The 22,190-nt window shown below is 42.9% G+C and overlaps 1 protein-coding gene across 2 annotated transcripts in view; it reads right to left on the bottom strand.

Moving 5' to 3' along the window:
- TSHZ2 (teashirt zinc finger homeobox 2) overlaps positions 1-18,851 on the bottom strand; it is a 399,520-nt gene extending 380,669 nt beyond the window's left edge. For both annotated transcript variants that reach the window (XM_060285491.2, XM_030839125.3), the window contains exon 1: positions 18,474-18,851. In XM_060285491.2, coding sequence (XP_060141474.1) covers positions 18,474-18,513 — 40 coding nt within the window. In that variant the 5' untranslated portion in view covers positions 18,514-18,851. The remainder of the gene's footprint in view (positions 1-18,473) is intronic.
- Between the last annotated feature and the right edge of the window lie 3,339 nt (positions 18,852-22,190).

Raw genomic sequence — 22,190 nt, 5'->3', positions numbered from 1 at the left:
AAAATATCTTTGAGGAAGTTCCTGTACCTGAATTATGAAGATCCCCGCCCCCCTGCTTTACTTCTCCATCTGCGCCTGCAGTCTGACAGTAAACAGAAGGGCTGCCATGCTGATCTCAAAGAACAATAATTAAACCAAAGGGACAGCAGACAAGGTGCTCCCGTGGGATCGACAGAGGAAGAATAAAAACCTCACCGGGGAGCTGTTTTCTTATGATTGCGAACCTGCTTCTGAGATAAGCAAACATTCACATGTGTGATGTGTGTGCATTTATTCACTGAACACCACTCCCTAAGAACCTACTCTATTCAGCCCTGAGGACATAAATAACATGGGTATCTAAACGTCCCAAAGACTCCAGGAACCTTGGATAACTGTTCGTTCATTCATTCATTCATTCATTCACTCATTCATGTATTCAACAGAACACCTACTGTATTCCAGGTACAGCAAATGAAATGGTCCCCACGATTTGAAAGTTTGTCAATCCCTGACATGACACAATGTAGAAAAGGAAACAGAAATTACAACTGGTATAGAGCCTGCTTCCTGGTATTATCTGTCACTTATACATTTCTTATCTAGAGCTGATTTTCCTGTGCAGGGGACATGGGGTGTAACTACGGCTCTGTTTCCCTCTCACCTCGGGCTGTAACCAGTAGGGCAGGGGCAGTGCCAAAGGGGCAGCACCCCATGGCACTGGAATACACACTATGACACTGGAAATACACTGTGTTCACAGGGAAAATCCTGAAGGGTTTTGTGGTGATTTCATTAGCAGCTTAGCCTTGGCACGGACATATGCATATACTATGTCCACCACAGACACAAAACTCACGAACAGTAAGGGCTTCTCACTCTCGCCCCACCAGACACACACACTAACATCCACGACATATCTAATCCAGCTGTACATGAAACACATTCATGTCCACAACACACATAACTGCACAGGTTTACAACTCAGATCCACAGTAAAACAGATCACAGCGCGCGTGCACACACGTTCCAAGGAGGCTGCTGTTCTTGGTTGTGAAACGCATCTGGTACTACATGGACCCTCTAAACTCTGGGGTCCTATCTAATTAATATATCTACCCCAGGGCCAACCGGTAGGCTTCAATACATGTTTGCTAAACTGCATTACAGTACAGTGTAACCGTTCCATATGTTAAACTGGAGGATTGACTATTGTTACTAATTCAACTTATAACGTGGACAAACAAAAGTCCTTTCCTGACCTCACCCACGCATGTTTAATACCTCATGGAGACTTAGCACCGGTAAGGCTACAGCTGTCCAGCTATGAAGCTTAATCATTATATACTCTGAGGACAAATGCAATTTCTTTTATGCTATTCATGGTTTGGTTTTGTTTTTTCCTTCTCTCTGTATCCCACCCCACCCCACCTCAAGGTGGCTAATGACAGTTTTCTTGACATACTAGGATTCAAGCCATGTTGATGACTGTCTCATTCATTATTGGGATTATTGACATATTTTATGTTCCGTTTACTTACTTCAAGCAGACATGTAGCAAAGTACCTACTAGGTGAGAATTAGCTAGTTGAATTTTTGGTTAGAGAAGTCTACATCTCAGTAAAGACACAAGAATGTTCAAAATATGAAATATTAGCTGTTTAAGTGATGTTTATTTTTCTCAACTCATTCTCTTGCTAAATGCAGTAAAATTCTCACAACTGTTATTCTCTACGTAAATTACTTATGTGACAATTGTAAAAATTCCCAAGAATATTCATTACAGGATTGTGTGTAATAGTGAAAACTTTAAAACATGCTAAATGTCTATTAACAGAGGAATTGATAAATCAGTAAAAATGTACATGCTTATGGTGGAATATTATAAAGCATATAAAAGAGAATTAGCTACATCTATTTTCTTAAATCTATCAACTCTTTCTCTCTTTTTTTCTCTACCTATGTACTTGCATACTGGGATAGAGACCCAAAAATAGAGTAAAAAAGAAAACCTTGTAAAACAAAGCATGAAACTATTTACAACTATATCTCAATAAAACTGGGAGAAAAAAAATTAAATTTTTTAATTAAATAATTAAAAATTTTAATTTAAAAATAAACTTACAATTAGTAGATCATACTGAAAACAAAAGCAAACAAACAAAAAATGTTAAACATATAAAAAAGAATAATAATACTCCTACCTACATATACGTGCTGGCAATACTGTAAATAATGTAAGATGTACACACCAAATTCTTCATAGTGCCAATCTCTGGGGACAGAGAGAGGGAGAAAGTAACAATAGTTGAAGAACACCTATTATGCACCAAGCACTATTCTAAGTACTTAATAAGTGCCAACTGTTTAAAACCTTATTAATAGTGCTTGGAAGTAAGCACCCTCCTTACACTTATTTGACAGGACTGAGGTGCAGAGATTGTAAGTTTGCTTTTCAAAAGGAACAACTTTATCTGTACAGTTTAATTCCTTTATATCTGAAATTTACTGACCAAGTGAAATAAGCTCACCTTATTACTGACAGTTCCCTCCTCTATTCCATCTGACTGATTATTCCCATCCAATATTCATAAAGAAAATATTTATATTAAAGATGATAAAATAAGATGCTAATTCCATTTCTCATTAAAATAACTGGTAATCAAGTGGCAAGGCAGTTTGCCAAACCTTGTATTACTACAAATGTTTGTTTCAAAATGTCACCCAAATTAAAAAATAAAAATAACCCACCACCAACTAAAAACGATTGATTTTTTTTCAAGAAAGATCCCATCATGATTTCTGTTGTAAACAACGCTTTCCCTCTGAGATATGACCCCTTGAATTTTGTGATCATCTTTTTTTTTTTCCACATTATTCAGAGTACTCATTTAAATGTCACCTATAATTAAATACTTACAAGTAAGAAACACCTTTGGAGACCCTGACCATAAATATTACGGGGACTCTAAAGGGGAAGTCCGTGAGGGTAGCTTTGCGTTTGCTAAAATAAATAATGGGGTAGCGTCATTGCATGTGTTCCATATTTTTGATGGCCAGGAAGAGTCATGGAGCCTACAAGAGATTTATGGGGAACAGATGAGCAGTGTCTGACTTCAGGACACATCCTCAAGGATGCTGTAGGAAGTGGGTGAGCACGATTACTTACTGAGCCACCCCAGATGGACTGTGTTGGGGATTTTCATGGATTTTTTTTTTTAACCTCTGTTTAATAAAACAGGAATGGACTTATGAAAACGCGATTGTGTAAAGCTCAAGAGGTTCTAAAAGTTGTTCTGTTTTTTTTTAATCTTCATAGTTTCCATTTTTTAAAATGTAGATAAGGATGATTCTCTTTCTATCATTTTTTCCTTTCTTCCTTTTGCCACAATTGACTTACTTCAACCTGGAGGAAACCCTCAATTTCAGTTCATGCCCTTGATCTGCATGTATTTATACTAGACTATGAATGTTTATGTGACTTTTTGCTATTAAACATTAAATAATGTGAGAAGCAACGAAACATGGTGTTTGAGTGCTTGGGCTCTGATACGCAGACCCAGCGTTTAGTATCTTATTTAAAAGCTTGTATGACCTTCAAGTTACTTAAAATTTCCAAAACTAAATTTCCTTGTCTATTCAATGGGCCAATAATAATATCTGGTTCTCAAGATGTTTTGGGGAGAGACTTTATGTAAACGACTTTTATGTAGTCAATGCTGAGTAAATGTTAACCACTTAGTGTAGATTTTTGGTTTTGTGTCATCCAGGTCAATGAACAGTAGCCATTATATGACAGATCATTATGATTAGCATCATCTTCATCATTGCTGCCACCATTATTTGGATCACAGTCACCTATGGAGGCACATATGCTAGACAGAAAAGGCTTAGAAGTCTGATTACTGGGAAGAATCAGGAAAGAATAGAGAAGGGATGGATTAAGAAAAAAAAGAGGAAACATTGAAGAGAGGATGAGAAAATATGACAAAGGTAACAAGAAAGTGAAGGAGGTTCCAAAGAATAAAACCGGGTTCTCTGCCCTCTCATCCACTAGTTTCCAAAATTTTAGGGAGTGTGAGAAATAAAGAACCAGGTCTGGGATATTCCTTTTGTTTCTTTCTTGTCTCTTGACTCTGGTACCGAGGGTGTCAGACAGCTCCCTAGCGGACAGAGACTTTGCTATATATCTGCCGGACTGCCTGCCTTTCTCCTCTTAACCGAGGGATTCTCTGGACTCTGATGTTTCATGTTGTGACCAGGTAGACCGATGCATAAATGGGTGTGTTTCCCTGTTGAAATACATTAGGGAAAATTGTCCCCACCATTTCTAAAAATATAGGCAATTGCCATGAGAGAGTGAGAGCAATAGAGACACTAATATTTTTTCCATTGACTAAAAGCCAAAAGTGAAAATGTACCCTGGAAATAATTTTTTAAATGTTTAAATGCTTTGGCATTTGGAATTAGAGAGAGAGAGAGAGTGTGCGTGTGTGAAGAAGAAGGAAAGGAGAAGGAGAAAAAGAAGAAAAAAGGGAGGAGAGAACTTAGATATTTTTCTCCTATATCCTGTAATTTAAAGCCTTAATGGGTGCCTAAAATTCAGATTCAGGGGCCTCGTGCCATCCTATGGAATCAGAACCACTAGGCTCTGGCCTGGGAATCTGTAAATTTACATTTTAACAAGTTTCCCAAGTGAGGAGGACACCAAATAAAGGTTGAGAACCACGACTCTATTCCAGATGCAAAACCAGAACATTACTCCCAGTCCTTCCATATTTGCAAAATTTCCTGGGCCACTAAAGACTTTCCAGAGTTTTTCTCTGATATCCTGGGAGGGGAAGTTCCTTCTGGTTTTAAAACCTTTTGAAGTATGCATGAAAGCCTCTGCTTTCCGGGCGTTTCTTTGACCTGAGTGTGACTTGGCAGCCACAGCTCACAGCTGGTTCATGAATCCCTTGCCCTGCTCAGGCTCTGGGCATCTATAGCGTTCTCACATTTAGTCATCGTGCCCCAGCCTCATGGTTTGTGCAATGCCCTCCCCCCAACTATTGCTTTCTTTGTAATAATTCCCTTTTTTATTTAATTAATTTTATTTTAAAATGAAAATTTATGTCATTCAGTCAGCGCAAGGCCAATCACATTTGCCATAAGTGATGGTAATCAAACAATGAAAAATCCAAGTGTTAATATTTTGCTATTCCCTGTTGCTTGCGAAAGTCTCTGAATTTGTGGTCTGCTCTTTCTGATAAACAAGGGGGAGAGAGGTGTTTAAGACAGGCTAACAGCGAGCGAGACTTTCTTCTTGATTAAATCAGAGGATTTGAACCAGTATTGAAAAAGGAATACTGTTTTCATTTCCTGCCTGCCTGCTACCTAAAACTATCTACCCCAGTGGTCTGAAAGCCCATAATGGGGCAACTGGGGTTTTAAAAACTTTTAGAGATGGGCTTACTTGCCTCATTAAAACATTGCATAGAGCACTGGTAGGCTTGGGAAGAGGAGACAGCCATTAGGAGTTTCCACTGGTGGAAATGATCATTCCAGTTAGTGTCTACTTTCCTGCCCCCAAGAGATGCACCTTTAACTCCTTGGGTTTTTTCACTTTAACTCCTACTAATCACATCACTATCATTCATTCTGTCCAACAATAGTTATTGAGCACCAACTCTGTGCCAGGCTTTTGGACGCAAAGCCAATAAGATATAAGATCCGTTCAGGGTCCCAAGCTCAGAGTCATGGTGATGATTTTAATAATTTACCATTTATCGAGCACTCACTGTGGACGAGGCACAGTCCTGAGTGCTTTACCAGTGTTCATACTTTGCTCCTCCCAAGCGCCCAAGAGGGAGTTTTCATTACCTCTAACTGATAAGGAAATCTCGTCATGGAGAGGATTATTAATATGTTAATATATATAGTGACTAAAGTTTCTTGACTGCTTCCCATGTACCACCATGTACTAAGTATGTTACCTGATTTATTTCAGTGAATCCTTGTAAAAACCCAGCGAGATGAGTCCTTTTAGTAGGTCCGTTTTGCGAATGAGGAAACTGAAAGTTTGGGCGGTAGAGGTGCCTGAGGTCACACAGCAAGGAAATGACCCACTGGAGAGAAATGGAAGCCCGGTCTGTCGACTTCAGGGTCCACCCGGTTGCCCTGACACCGTATTGTCTGATGGGGGTGGGGAGATGCAAGTCCAGGACTCCATGAAACGTGCTTGAAAGAGACTAGCCTCTCCCTGCACGGTCAATTCTAGAATCAAGGCAGCTTCAAACACTTTCCCTTGTTCCCACTTTAGCTCAGAAAATGGTAGACTGACGACTTTCAGTAAGAACCTTATGTACAACTAGAGGAAAGAAGCAAAAGAGAATTCGGGAAGATAGTAGGATAAATACAGTCAGGCTTTTCATATACAGGTTTTAGTACACTCTTCTTTCTCACTCACACCCACCTGCAATTTTCTGTACGTCTTGTCTACCTTTACACCAAGTTTCCCATCTCCTGGACCATCAGTCTGGTCCAAGTCATCACCAGGTTTTGACTAGGTTCATAGAGAAGCCTCTAAAATGGTCAATCTGCTTGCAGCCTTGGTCCCTGAGAAGTAACATGGCAGCCAGCATGATCCTGTAAAAACCTTAGTCGGATCCCATGTCTCCCTCGCCCTGTAAGTCTCCCCAGTTCAGTGAGAACCTTGGCTCCTTACGCAGCATCTCAGTTCTAGAGGTTTGGCGTCTGTCTATCCCTCTGTCCTCATCGCTCACGCTCTGTCCCTCGTCTCGTCACCCTGGTCTCCTTGCTGCTCCTCCAGTTCCTGCAGCAGCTCCAGCCCCAGACCTTCCCGCGCACCTGGAACCATCTTCCCCAGAGACTTGCCCTGTGCTCTCTGCCACCGTACTCAGAACCCAGTTTCAATATCACCTCCACAGAGAGGCCTTTCCTCACTAGCTTATCTAAGACGGCACATCCTCCTGTGACGCGAGACCCCTCACCCTCCTTTAATTTTCTCTGTTGCACACACCACTCTCTGACGCGAGGTAACGTGCACCTGCCTGCTTGTTTGGGACCTGTCTGCCGCACAAATGTTAAGCGTAAAGAAGGCAGGCCTTCTGTCATTTTTACTCAAGCCTCTAGTTCCAGCACCTCCTACAGTACCTGGTACACGGCAGACCTTCAGTAATATCAGTTAAATAAAGGTCTTAGGACAGGCAGCAAAAATTCCCCAATACTCTCTGCTATCCCCAATCCCTTTGTCCTAAGATATTCCTTAACAGGCACCAGCCAGTCTCCCTTCTTTCTTCTCCCAGGCACTTATCTGAAGGTGACAATTAAAAAGCGAAGAAGAAGGCGTTACCAGGAAACAGCCTATAGCCTTCTCCTGTTAGCCTAACAACCCGTAAGCTCTGCTGCCTTGGGCCTGAGGGGATGAGCACAGGCTTCTGGTGGGGGAGGGCTGGGAGCCTCTGGAGGCTGCGGGCAGGAGGGCGCAGCACCTGGAGAGCAGAGAGGGAGAGAGGTCGACCTCTGGGGTCCGAAATGAGGCTCCCCAACCCCTTTGCCTCCATCCGGGTCTAGGCTTAAGGAGGAAGCCTACAAATCCACAGTATCAGCAAGCACTGTCTATAAGCTGAATAAACAACATTCACTGCAGAAAGGTGAATCCCCGCTCTTCAGCTGGAGGCGGAGGACGTCATGATGAACAGAATACAAGCGTCTAACTAAAATCACCGTCTTTTTGTCATTAATGTTTCCTAAATTGATAAATATTCAAAGTGCAGCTATGATCGTGATTGGTACGGAGGTCTGCCAAAAAGTTTTCGATGCGTAAAAGAGATTCTTATACTCGAAATTAATTAATTAGTATACAAAGTAATACACTAATTAAAGTATTTATTCATTCACTTATTTATAGCCTCATTTATTCATTCGTCAGGAAATATATATTTAGTGCCTAATAGGTACCAAGGACTAACTCAAGTGCCTAGATTTCTCCCAGAATTCCTACAGAAGACAAAACAAAACAATAGAAAGGACATAAATTCATTTACGGAGAAGATGCTATGTAAGTGCCAGAGACTGCCCCAAGGGTTTCATCTATATCCCATTGTCTGATCGTCACAACCACAATGTGAGGTGGATAATATCATGTCTCCATTTGACAGGTAAGGAAACTGAGGTGCCACAAGGTTAAGGGACTCCCCTTAAAGCACACTGGTGGCTAGTTAAGTAGGGAGGAGCTGCAGTTGGATCCCAGATTTGCTTGGTTCTTAACATTTACCTTTCCACAGCCACATGGGTGGCACCCGTCCCTGCACCTGTCAATTCCTCCATAAAGCCTGGGCATGTGTTTTTACCTCCAGGTGTCACCTCTATTATTCTAAGCATCCTAGTCTCCATCACTGAGGGGCGAACTAAGTAGATTGAATGGATAAACATACGCAAGTCCACCACCATCTTTGAAATACAAACAAGTACCCCTGTTCTACTAATAACCCAATTAGATGACATCACTTTGTTGCCTGAACCCCTCCTGCGATCCCATCACACTTAGATGCAATTCTAGGAGGCTACACATGATCTGCCCCGCCCGTGTCTCCTCCTCATTTCCTGCTACTCTCCCCTGTCTTCATCTGCTTCAGCCACAGTGGCCTCCTGTGTATTCCTCAAGCACGCAAGACATTTCTGGCCTTAAGGGGTTTATTGCTTCATCTTCCTGGAACGCTTCTCCCAGATCTATGCTTGTCTAGTTCTTCATTTTCTATTCAGGTCTGATCAAATGTCACCACCCGATTAATACTACCCCCAACCATTCTACGTAAAATGGCAACCTTCCATCCCTCTCTAACCTACTAATCCCAACTCATTTTTATGAAATGCCATTAGAACTATTCAATATTATGTATTTATTTGTTCGTTGGCCTCACCATTTGTTGTTTTGGTCTCATCCACAAGAATATTAGCTGGGTGGGAGTAGGGACTTTTCCTACTGCAACATTCCAGCACCCAGATCAATGCTTAGCACACAGTAGATGAACAGTCAACATCTGTTGGGTGAATGGACACATGAATGCACACACATACAAGCGAAGAGGAAGAGCTGACTTTATATATGGTAGATGGCACGAAGAGTCTAGCTGGAGATGCCACAAAAGGCAGCATTCTCTGTCAGTGTTCTCAGTACCCTCCCCCCCCAGGTTTAGACATCACAACACATGCAAGGGAAAAGTAATAGGAACTGAGGGTCCTTCCTTGGCAAATCACTATGACTCTTCTAGGTAAACTACCACAACAGATTATGTGCATGGGTCTTGGAAGCAGAAAGTTTCAAACCAACCTCAGTCACTGCGTGACCTTGGACGAATTGCTCTGCAGGTTATTCAGATCCCCATCAGTAAAATAAAGATGATACTAGCATCGAACTCAGGAATGTTGCAAGACTCCGCTCAGATGTTCCCTCCTCTGGCAGGTCTCCTCTGACCGTCCACACCATGGTTGCCCCAATCCTGCTCTCATATGTTTGTGTTTATAAAACAATTGTTATCATAGAGCTTTTTACTATATGAAAGTTATCTTTTTTCCTTTATTAAATTACTTGTATGTTCTCTTGCTTCCCCCAACTGGAGGGTAAGATCCCCAGGGATCACACCCATCCTATTAACCTTGATGATCCAGGTGACCAGAACAGGACCTGGCATGTAGTAGGAACTCAAGAAATAACTGCTCCTTAAATGAATGACTGTAAAATTCATAACGTACTTGGTAAAATGTCTGGCATATAATAAGCACTTAGGTAGTGGCAGATATCATTATTACTGTTGTTGTTATGGTTTTTGTTGCTGGTGCTATAATTACTATTCCTTGGGAAAGAAACAATTTTTTTTTTTTTTTTGAGTTGGGGCAGGGCTCCAACCTATCCAGTATGAGTTTTTCTCAGAAAAGGCTAAAACACTACTCAGTGATTATATTTCCAGTTTTAAAAATCAAAACGAATCGAAGTCTGATTTCTTTTGACTCTGAACTCCTGGTCCCATAATAATTGGCAGGTTCCTCATTTCCCTTCTGGTATACATTTTTCATGGTCTGGTTATTTGGGGCAAAGATACACTAGCTCTGTTACGTGTGGCCCCTAGCAGTTTTAGTGCATTCTCTCAGCTCAGGACTCATAGCGTCCTTTCCAAAATCCTGAACCTTAAGAACTATGATTACCCCCATCTTGTAGGCTGGAAAATGAGGAGATTTGAGCAGCTGGTCTAAGCATACACATCCAAAAAAGTAGACCCAAGGATTTGAACTTGGGTCAGTCTGACTCCTGAACTCACATTCTTATTCTTTGAGTCAGGTTATCTCTCGAGCTTGCCCAGGGCCAGTTAAGTAGGGTGGCAGAGCTGTAACCAGAACCCAAGTCATTTCCTCCTATTCCATGGTTCCATTCACAGTCCAAAACCTAATCCCAAGGGAGAAAGCACAGCTACAAACCCAACTTTCTAATAAAGGAAAATAGCTAAAGGCAATTCTGATATAAAACGTGCTTATATAGCTTTTCATTTCGGCATTTTTTTCTGTACCAGGTGGTACCGAACACATAGAATAGATTTAACTCTTCTCTACAGCATCATCTTGGCCCAGAAGCTATTCATATCTCCCTGGGGTATAAGAGAGAGGCTTCTACATACATAGAAAAGTCTAGAGACCTGATTAATTGAAGTGATTTAAAGTCAGCCCCTTGCAGTTTATATAGAAATATGTACATGCTGCCGCTCCTACTTACACATATCTCCCCTATAGAAGACCGTGACCTTCTGTCTCCTTTTTGTATCTCCCGCGTCACCAATCACCAGATTTCATGGATTTTTCATGGCGCAGAAAAACATTTAAGGAAGTTTCTTCCAGATTCATTACAAACACAATGGCCGCTGCCAACTCTGCTTTTCTCTCATTCTGCACTTTGTAACTATTTTCATTAAAAATAATAACGTGGGGACTTCTCTGGTGGCACAGTGGTTGAGAGTCCGCCTGCCGATGCAGGGGACACGGGTTCGAGCCCTGGTCCGGGAAGATCCCACATGCCGCGGAGCAACTAAGCCCGTGCGCCACAACTACTGAGCCTGCGCTCTAGAGCCCACGAGCCACAACTACTGAAGCCCGTGCGCCTACAGCTTGTGCTCCGCAACAAGAGAAGCCACAACAATGAGAAGCCCGCGCACGGCAACGAAGACCCAACGCAGACAAAAATAAATAAATAAATAAATAAAATTAAAAAACAACAGTAACTGTGTTCTGCCCACCTTAATATATAAACTGTATAATTTCTATAGAAATGACTTAGATGTAGCTTGAAGAAGAAAGTTCAGGGGTGATTTCAGAGTATTCACTCAATTCTGAAAGCACTCAACTAATCAAGACCAGTGATCTTAATTTTTGTACTAAAGGAAACTGCAGCACGCTGGCTTTCTTAAAAAACCCACCTTAGCGCCTAGCAGCTTTACGGAAACATGAGGTTTTTCCTTTGGCATAAACGGACACTACAGCTTTTCAATTAAATTAGTCTTTGGAGAGAGATGCAGAAGAGCTAAAAAGCTCCTTAAAAATCTTCCCTGCTTCACTGCCTCTCCTGTGCCGGGTGTGGGGGGGGAGTGTACAGTTAAAGTGCAACGCTATTTTCTCCTTACCCTGCCGAAACAAAGTTTTCGATCTTGAACCCTGAGCTGGCTGTGTTATAGATCTTGTTGAGGTTTTGCTTTTAGTTTTCAAGCCCATATTTGGTTTTCTAAAACTGTTTTTAAAAAGGGGATGTGCATTACAACGTCCTATATTTTTGTACATCCAGAGAGAGCTTTGTTAGACCCTGCTTCAGGCTGGGTAGTAGTTAGAGGGATATTGAAACTATATTTTTAAATTAACACAAATGGAAAGGAAACTCTCATTTAGATGAGCAAAATTCAAGACAAATCCTTTCAAATACGATCCAGGTATTTTTTTCCCCATGTAATTTCTCTAAGCTCATTATCTCTAAAACTTTTGCATTGTGCATTCCCTGTTGTTAAGCATAGCTAAATAATACTGATATATTAATAATAGGATTAGCTAGCCGTGCCTCCTGAATTTTAATTTCTAAAATTTTAAACAATTTTAGGCATCACTTTGGCATCACAAAATGTTTGAGAATGCCCAGAGGACATCTTTTTCTGTAGAGGAAACACAAAAGACCGAAAGAGGCAACAATTGGAAATTCCACATGGCTGTTTTAATGACTTTCGAATCCCTCCAAATTATTTAATCATTTCACCCATGGAGTTTGCTTTGGAAACAAATATATCAGCAATTCCCACTTGCATCTGAGATTTCTTCTCTGTGTGGCTGTGTATGTATACAATATCTTTGGAAAGGACCTGAGTCTGACGGTTACCCTCTGGCAAAACGAGTAACACAAGTACGGCCACGCTGCTGAAGTCGCTCCAGATGCATGTCCAAGTTAGATGAAAATCCTCTGAGTTTGCAGACATCACCCAGAAGTGGATATCTGGTCTCTAAAGTCTCTATTTTTTTATTATCATTTCTTAAAGACCCAGTGTATCTTGAAACTGACTTTCAATGTTAAGCCTATCCCTTCTTCTGAAAACAAGTTCCTAAAACAAGTGACTGACAGGTCAGTAGCCGGAAAAAAAAAAAAAAAGAAATTATAAATCCAGTGAAAACAGTGTAGTATGCTAGAGGCCTGTAACCGTAGGGTGGTTTTTCTCCCTGCGATATCCAGGTAATCAAGCAAACACTCTCAACGACCTATTTCTTATGTGGTTAGAATGACTAAGCTCGTTCATAATCGAAGAGCTGCTTGCCAAAGGTCACCCTCAGAAACAGGAGAATTTCTAACTTTAAATGGAACTCAGAAAACTCAAAATAATTTTAAACATACAAATTGTTACAAATTACTGAAAAAGAGATTAAAAAAAACCCTCTTCCAGGGTGAAAAGGTTCTAGGAAGGTAGAAGGATGAGATCTCCCTGATACCGACTGTAGGGGAAGACATTCTGTATTCATCCCAACATTAGAAAATGAAAATAAATTTCTCCCAAAGAAATAAAAATAAAGCAGCATTGTCAACTTGTGAAGCAATAAAATTATTTGTGTGCCAAGCTTCTTTTAATACCACTGTGATTTTTTTTTCATAAAAAGTCTCTCAATTTGTTGTAATTAAATATGTAATGAAAAAGCACTGCTTCAGGGAAGCGATGCAAGACACTCTGTTAGTTTAATGCGTTTCCAACTGACTTTGCATCAAACGAAAATGATACTCTGTGTATGCCTGGTCTTAATATAGAATTTGTTAGGCAATTTTGTGTTTTTTAAGGGGGACTTGGGTGGACACAGACACTGCCTTTGAAATAGTGGCTGAGTCTTCCCAGACCATGACATACTTAAATAAAATTGATGGTACAGATACAGTGATGGAAGGGAAGCACCACTCAGGACATTTAACTCGTGTCAGCTAATTACAGACCCGGCATAAACGTGAACAGGGCCTAGGTTTTCTTCCTGGCTGATTTCCCTAAGCTCAGCTGCGGTGATGAGCAGAAGTGCATCATTTCAGTGGCCTTAAATAATGCCAGGCTCAGTGCCCCTTTAAAACCTGCTCAACTGAGAGTACAATTCCCAAGCCACTGGAAAGATAAATAGATCAACCCAGGTATTATCCAGTTGGAGAAATTCCGTCAAATGAGTGAGAAGTCAGCTGGGATGAAATGAAAGCATAAGCCTCTGTTGGAGAATGTGACAAAAGGCAAGATGTTGCCAGGGACAGACCTGCTAAAGGTGCCTAGGAGGCATTTGTTGGGTGTGAAGGTTTCCCGAATGGTAGCAACAGAATCAAGGTGACTGGGAGAAAAATAAATGTAAGGTGGGAGAAAAATAAATGCAGAGTATTTCTGAGGAATGCTTCTACCCTCCTCAAAAGTCACCTCTGATGTCCAACCCCCAAGCCTCAAGAAGATTTTCATTGTCGAGAAGTTTCTCAAGGCCCCTCTTCCTTACCTGGCTTCCACTAGAACTCCCTATCACTTGCAGTCTGCTGATTAGGGTTAATGCATTGTGTCCTGATATGGCAGATTTAAAATGAAATCAATAAATGCCTAAAACAAATGGGCTTTTGAGATGTCCCATTCAATCTGGGTCTTTAAGGGTGAGGGGAGAGGAGGGAGAAGGAAATCATGAGGGGAGTGGGAAAAGGACCAGTTAAGCAATCGATTTCTATCCAAAACACTGTGTGGAGGATGTGATTTCAAGGTACCTGTCCTTTCTTTTTTCAGGGATCTGCCTTAAATAACAAGAATAGCCTTGAACAGTTCACACTGCTGAGCCCCTTTGGCGGTGGGGGTGTGTGTTTATTTTTTCCATTCATCTGTTAAAAATCATACTGTTTGTGTAAGTGAAGGGGTCTATAGTATGCGGTATTTAAATCTTCAAGATGGGAACTTGTCTTTCTGAAGTGGACTTAAACAAAGTGAGGGTCGGGACTCCACCCCGATACCTATTCTCTTGAACCCCATCCCACTTGCCAGTGAATTAAAGGTAAACTTCACCCTGAGCTGTCTGACCCCTCCCTGCCCTGCTGGTTTACACTGCTGAAACCTTGCCCACTAATCCAGTCATTGTCATCAGGAGGTTGAAAGGGAGATCGCTCAGGTCATCTCTACACTCCACTGCAGTATTCCGAATTGTCCCTGCTGAATATGTTTCCCATGTAAATAACCTGTGCTATTAAGGTGCAAATTGCAACTTTTAAGTAATGATTGCTAATAGTCTAATGTTTACTGCCACACAAGGACATTCATGAAAACAAAATCTGCATTATTCATCTCCATATTAAATAAACAAAATGAATTGAGGGAGCTGTTCTCTCCTGCAAGACTTTCCTCAGATCTGGATTATCAAAGAGCTTCTGAGAGTCAGCAAGAAGAAAACATTTAATCTCTTTGAGTAGGCAGCAGCAGACGCCTATAATTTATATCTACATTAGATATTCATATGTACATGATGCCCAAAGATTTTGCGTCCTCTTGCAATTGGCTGGCATTATATAAAAACAAGAGTTCAGGATGGTGAAATAAAATATATATTACACATGTGTATGTACAGAGGCTGCGATAGATTGTAGAAAAGAGAAGGGTTACAGTGTAAGTCCACAGTTTAACATTTTTAACTACCCTGCGTCTTGTAAAACACAAACAACTCAAAACACTGTTCTGTTTTATTTTACCTTTCTGCCATCTTCTCTAACTTCCCTACAATGGATAGGGAGAAAAGATGCTGGTACAGAATCCTGCAATATTTTCAGGTAAAAGTAGACGCGTTTTAGTGGTGAGTGAAATATACACCCAAGGAAGCAATCACACTCACTCATACACAAACCCCTGGGGTACTGCAGGCTGCTTTCTAAACTTTTTTCCTTGCCCGAAGTAATAGTATGGTAGAAGAGCATAGCTTTAGAAAGCCAGGAAGAATGACATTTCGGAGGGAAATGTTCTGACTTAGCTGTTTCCTTAAAGAGAACTGCCTACCTCACAGCCCTTCCCTTAAAGGAGGGAGGAATATAACCAATAAAGACTAACGTCCCCCATCACTTATAATATCATCTCGCTCATTCTAACCGCATACCTGCTTTATTAGAAAGTTCCATAATTGATTCCTTGAAACGTGGAACTTAAAACTAATAATGCAAAGGAATCAGATTGCCTCAAAGAGTTCTCAGGGAAGAGAGTCTCAGTTCTGATTCACTCACAGGCTTTTTCGATGCTACATTATTCATTCCTCAAGCTAGAAATCAAGCTTTCAACATCAGCCCATGGGAATAATTACTTACAGTCGCGCATTGTTTAATTTTAAGCAGTGATAAAAGTTAGTATGGCCACAATCCTGGAACCCACCTTGTCCTTCTCCCTGGATGTTAACTGCTAAAGAATCTCGAAGTGGCTAACTTTACTTGTGAACAACCACGTCAGCTAAAACAGAGTACAGCATCCATGACTTCAGACGAAAGAAATATTACATGAAAAAATACCTGCTTTAGTAATATGTGAGTCAATAAATACCGTAAGAGGGGCCTCATCGTGTACTAAGTGAATTATTCCCTTTCAGCTTGACAAGGGCTTCCACTTCTTCCAGTGAAAATAATAAAAGCCATGAAAACAGACCCATAAAGACACTAGGAACACAATAGGCCAGAAAACTGAAACTACAGTCAGAACTTTCTAACACACACATACACATACAAACACTACAGTAAATAGATAAGCTAGCTCCAGTAGACACCAGCTTAATGAAAAGGATCTAATTTAAATAATGTGATACAGCATTGTGTTACGTACACCTGGATGCTCATTGATCAGAGCATAATTATAATCAAAGGAGTGCAGTTCTGAGCAATGCACTTTTTGTAATGAGCTGACCAAAGGAGACATGTCCAGTCATTCTGGTAATTTAAATTACTGCCTAGTTGTTGGCCTTTACCGGAACAACAGGGGGGAAAAAAAAAGAGTAATTTTCAGGGCAGTATCACTTCTTGCTGGACTGTTGCCCAGGGTTCTCTTTTGGGACAACAATAAGGACGTTATCTCTAATAATCTAGCGATACTTAAATTTATGTTGCTAGAACTGGAAGAAGCAGGCTCAGTCTTCCTGAGTCTAAAAGGCCAGTGCACACCCCAGTGCTGTTCAGATTGCAAAGCAATCTAAGTTTTAAAAAAATAAGTGAGTTAAATGTAGAAAGGGACAGGGGTAGGAGGAAGAAATTGTTTGCAAAAGAGGTAGCTAGAGTTGAAAAAAGAGCACTTCATTGACTAGGCAAGTTCTAAATAGATACGGTACTAAAAATACCTAAATTATTTTGCTCTTGGAAATACATGAATCAAAGCTTTGTAAATGATATTTCCCCATGCAATTTGAACCACTCTATACACGGTTACGGATCTGCGCTCAGAAGGGAAGATAATTGTGGATATCTCAAAGCACATGTACTGCCATTCGTGCTGGAATCAGGCCACGATGGAGGATGAGCTTGGTGGTCCAGCATGCTCAGACACAAACACCCACTTTGCCCAGATTTGTGACTAACTTTGGATTTGCTCTGAGGGTGGCTTTTCAAAGTTTATGAAAGTGTTCCACCGAACTTCTCCCTAATGTTTCGCTCGAGTTGGAACAGAAGGAGATATTGTGGGGGGTTCTGCAGAAGACCCGCCTTAACTGATGCTGCCTAAAGCACGAGGGTAAAGACAGAAAGAAGGGGGAATAAAACTTAAGCTTTTTGCTAAAGCCCGATTCAACTGAAGGACACAAAGACATAAAAACGCCCACATTAAAAGCCAAACAAGATAATAATTGTGCATGTCTGGCTCTGAATCTAGAGGGCAAGGCTTGCGTCACTGGCACTCTGAGTTACCATGGTGAGTGATTTATTGATATATATCAAGAATGAATAGATCAAAGGCAGCGAGATGACAGGTGATCAATCAAATGTCAAATCAAAACTAGCAATCAAGTGGAAAGCTGACTTTTCAGTGGGTGGGTCTGGGAGGAGAAAAATGAACTTTCATATCACACTTCCGAGAAGCAAAACCCCAGCATACTATTAAAAAAGCAATTAAGCAACCCAAAAGGAAAAAAAAAAAAAAAAACCCTTTACAAGATCTAATGTACTGATCCATTAACCTGTTCCTCTCTTTTTCTTTTTTCTTTTGGAGGAGGGGTGGTAAGTAAGAATTCACGTGGGATAGTTCCTACTATACAAATCAATTTACAAAGTTTGCAACTCACTCTGGGCGAAGGAAATCCAGAGCTGTTTCAATATCAAAGGGGCATTTTTCTTCCCCTTTTTTAAGAGAAGGAAGAGTGTTGATTAGATTTCCAAACGTGGATCCTCTTAGAAAACATATTCAAGGGTTCGTTTCCTGGGGTGGTTTTTTCCACCTTGGTGATCAAAGCTGAACTCCTATGGCTCGCCCCAAAGCCAGCCTTGCAGCCCGGGGCTGGGTCACTGCTCACACTTCAGTGTCCCAAACCCCAGCCAGAGGAGACGCTGTCCCTCGAGGCCAGAAGCCACTGGCACTGACCACGCGGAGGGATGCGGGGGTGGAAGGACTGTCTCCCCACTCCGCACCCCAAATCCTCAACCCAACTTTGGCCCGAGAGGCAAGAAGCAGACTGGGAGAAAGTTAGGGGTGGGGTAGAGGGTGGAGGAAAAAAAGTTTAAGGAGGGAAGGCTTGGTGGGATAGCTTCCCCCAACACCCCCAATCGGAGCCTGGAAAGGGGAGGATTTGGGAGACTGGAGAAGGCGAGAGAGGATGGGGTTATGAGCCAGGCAGAGAGGGGCACCCGGAGCGAACTCCCCCGAAAGCCGAGGGGGGTGGCGTCCTGGGGCACCCGGGGCGAGGAGGGCGGGCGAGGAGCTCGGCGCACCGGGCAGCCCGGCCGGACAGCCCCGAAGCGGAGCCGTTTCTCTTACCTGCCGCCCGCTTGGGTGCCTGCTGTTTCCTCCTTGGCATCGCTCTACTTCGCTCCAGTCCCACTTCTGGCGCCCCAGCCCCGAGCCGCGCGCGGGGGCCCGCGGTCTCTCTCGCCTCTCTGGGTCTCCTCCGCCTCCTGCCCGGTGGCTCCTAGGGCGTCACTCGGCCTCTGTCCCCCTGACGATCCCCCCTGCAACTCCTCCACCACGGGCCAGAGACCCCCCTCTCTGGGTGGCAGACACGGACGGCTGTGCCGGCTGGTTGGAAGTAGAGGTTGGTTCTGCCTTGTTTGTTTGTTTGTTTTGGATTTTTTTTTTCCTCTCTCTCTCTTTTTGTTTTGGCTTTTTGGAAATTTTTTTTTTGGTTTGTTTTTTTTTTTTTTTTTTTTGGTGACTGTTGAGACACTTGATTTCTTTATTAAACATCCAAGACCGGGTTCGGATGGAAGGGACGAGGGACGCACACGCGCGCGTAAAGATAAGGAAAAAAAAAAAAAAAGGCAATCCTGGGAAGGTAGTGGTTTCTTCTTTTTCTTCTTCCTTCTCCTCTTTCCCTCCTCCTCCTCGCCGATCTCTATGGCGGATTCGCGCTGGGGGCAGAGAGATCACTCACTGTAGGTTTGTGGCTGCTGTCGGATCCCCGTCTGTGAGTGATATGCTAGAGGACAGGAGCGGGTTTGGGAAAGACAGAAAATCTGGAATTCACACACACACACACACACACACACACACACACATACACACACACACTCACACACTCACACGCACGCACGCACTCTCGCTTCCTCTCACACACACTCACACCCCCCACATATGCACACACACACACACACGCACACACACTCTCACACACACACAAGACAGGGCGAGGCGATGCCAGCAAACATCGATCCTGCTGAACAAACTGAACATTAACAAACTCCTCCTCCTCTCCCCGCGACCTGATGACAGGGAGAAATTTACTCCCCAGCCGCAGAACGCCAGGCAGAGGGAGTCTATTAAAGGGACAGTGTCCCGCCGGGGAGCAGGGCTGGGAGCGGGGACCGGGCGTGCCACCGGGGCTGGCTCCGCCGTGCGCCCTCTTCTCTGGTGCGGTGACGCGCCACCCCCTTTCCACCCTCCCCCCACCCCCGGGCTCGGGGACACCCCTTGGGGGAGGCGTGACAAGGGAGGGGATGTGGAAGAAAGGGGGCGGGGTGATGGTAGGAGACGCAGGGGGCCAGGTGAGCTGAGCCGCAGGGACCATTAACAGGACCATTAACCATATTAGCAGCATGAGAACTTATGTTCCTTTTGGGCAGGGGACGGGGTGGGCACCTTGGAGTGATGACCACCATCCTCTAAATCTCTTAATCTAACCACAGAGATGTCCTCCTCACCGCCTTAAATTTAATGCCCTTGCCTCTCCCACCTTCCTGCTAGTCCCTGGACGGTCATAAAAACAGGAATCTCCCATCTGTCTCCTTGATAGTTTAATCACATAGTCCTCTTTTTGTTTTGTTTAAATAATCTTTATTGAGCACCTACTATGTGCCTATTCTGGAGACACAGCAGCCATACAGAAAGGGAAGATCCTGGCCCTCTCAGTGTTTGTGTTCTAACGAGGAGCAGACAAGTTGCCCCCAGATATCCAGGCTTTGCTTAAATGTCTCCTTCTCCCAGAGGCCAACCTTACTTAAAGTTTCACACACACATCTCCACTCCCCATTCCATTTCTCTATTTTATTTTTCTCTACTGGGCTTACCAATGTCACACATATTATCACATGTATTATATACAGTTTTCTATTTTTATTGTCCAAATTTCCCCTGTAGAATATAAGTTCTGTTGGGAGGAGGGGTTTTATATTCCCAGTGACGGCAAAGATCACAACATGTAGTAGATGCCCAATAAAACATTTGAATGAATGAAAGGTAAGCAAACCAATAAGATAATTTCAGAGTGAAAAGCTCCAAGAATTTGTTACAAGAGGGTTCTGTGACAGTGTCCGGAAGAGGGGGTAGCTCTAGCCTCAGTGCAGGAGATGTCATTTGAGCCAACATGTGGCAATGGCCCTGATATGGGCCAGGTACCTTTTGAGCTGCTGGGGACAGGCTGAACATGGACCCTGCCCTCAAGGGACTCTTGTTCCAGTTGGAGAGACAATTAAAGGGGTAAGTGAGGCCTGCTGGGACAGGGGTTGTACTTAGAAGTGGGGGCCGTTAACCTGGACTTGGAGGAAGGGAGGATGCTTAGTTACGAGGTAGGGCTTCCTGGGGAAAGTCAAGTGAAAGCTGAGTCCTAAATACAGAGGAGTTATAGGCAAAAAGGGAGCTCTGACAGCATGTCCCCAGAATAAAAAGCCAGGCATTGTCTCAGTCTTTCCAAGGGCTTCTCCTTCCTGCATTAAAATGCCCTGAGGCCCTTGTTAAATGCATGTTCTGAGGCCTTTTACTCTAGAAGAAAATGTTCTAACCCTGGCACTATTGACCTTTTGAGGCCATAATTCTTTGCTGTGGAGGCCACTGTGCATTGTAGGATGTTTAGCAGCACGTCTGGTCTCTACCCACTAGATGCCAGACTCTTCCACCCTAGTTGTGTCAACCAAAATTGTATCCAGACGTTGCCCAAAGTCACCCAGGAGGTAAAGTCACGCCTAGATCTCCTAATCAGAACCTTCTAGGGCCCATTGCCCTTGACCTTCTAAGTCAGAAACTTCTGGAGAAGGGCTTTGGAATCTGCAGTTTGACCAAACAACTCCCAATCCCACAGGTGAATCTCTTGCTCATTCCAGTTTAAAAACTTCTGCTAAAAAAGCCCTTGTTCTTTTGGAATCAGATCTACCCCAAATTGCTAACTATAGAGCCAACTCAGGCTTAGATATTAAAGTAATAATTACAATAATTTAGGAGTTCAAGGGGTGACACTGTTACTGTGGTCACTGTGATGGGTTTCACCAGTGTCCACTCCTCACTCCCGCCCTACCATGTACTCACTGCACGTGAGGCCTGACCTGCACGATCTGTGGCGCCTTCTGCCTACAACCTACCTGTCACTTTTGCCCTCGCTCATGGGGAATTACCAAGGGTGACCCGTCCCACAAATATTTTTCTAAACAGTTCTTTTGGGCCATAGGAAACTTTGTCCATCCTACCAGTCAGCTGCAAGATGTTATTGTCACTCTTTGCCAAGTGCTGTTTAATCATTTTTAACATCCCCGCACAGGGGGGCAAATGCTCATTTTCCCCTCTCACGTACATGGTACAAATTGTTAATTCGCTCGCCCTAAATCACCCAGGCAGCCTCCACCCATTACCAGCCCCACCCAATCCCAGCCTAGTCCTTAGGCAACTGAGGCAGAGAAAACCCCACTTCATGGTTGGCTATGTCAGCAAAAGGGGCATGAGTACTAATTAATTCTAATTACCCAACACACCTTTATGGAGCTCTGTGATAGGAACCATAGCTTATTGAGTGAAAACCCCACAGTCCTGTCATTAAGGAGCCACAGTTATAGGATCAGGAGGTACAGAATTAGGCCTGGACGGAAAAGAAGACCAAGATTGCAGTAAGCTCACCTCGAATCTGCCATATTCTGCAGAAGCCCTAAGCCCGTTGGTCTGGCCTTTGCATTCCATTCAATAATTTAACAAATCTCTGTGTTAGGCGCCAGGGGTTGCCCTGAGCACGGGAGATGCTAGAATGCATAAGATAGGATCCTTGCCTTCAGAAAACAT

This window comes from Globicephala melas, chromosome 15 (genome assembly GCF_963455315.2).
Source record: "Globicephala melas chromosome 15, mGloMel1.2, whole genome shotgun sequence".
Lineage (NCBI taxonomy): Eukaryota > Metazoa > Chordata > Mammalia > Artiodactyla > Delphinidae > Globicephala > Globicephala melas.
This window is presented reverse-complemented; position numbering and strand designations above follow the sequence as displayed.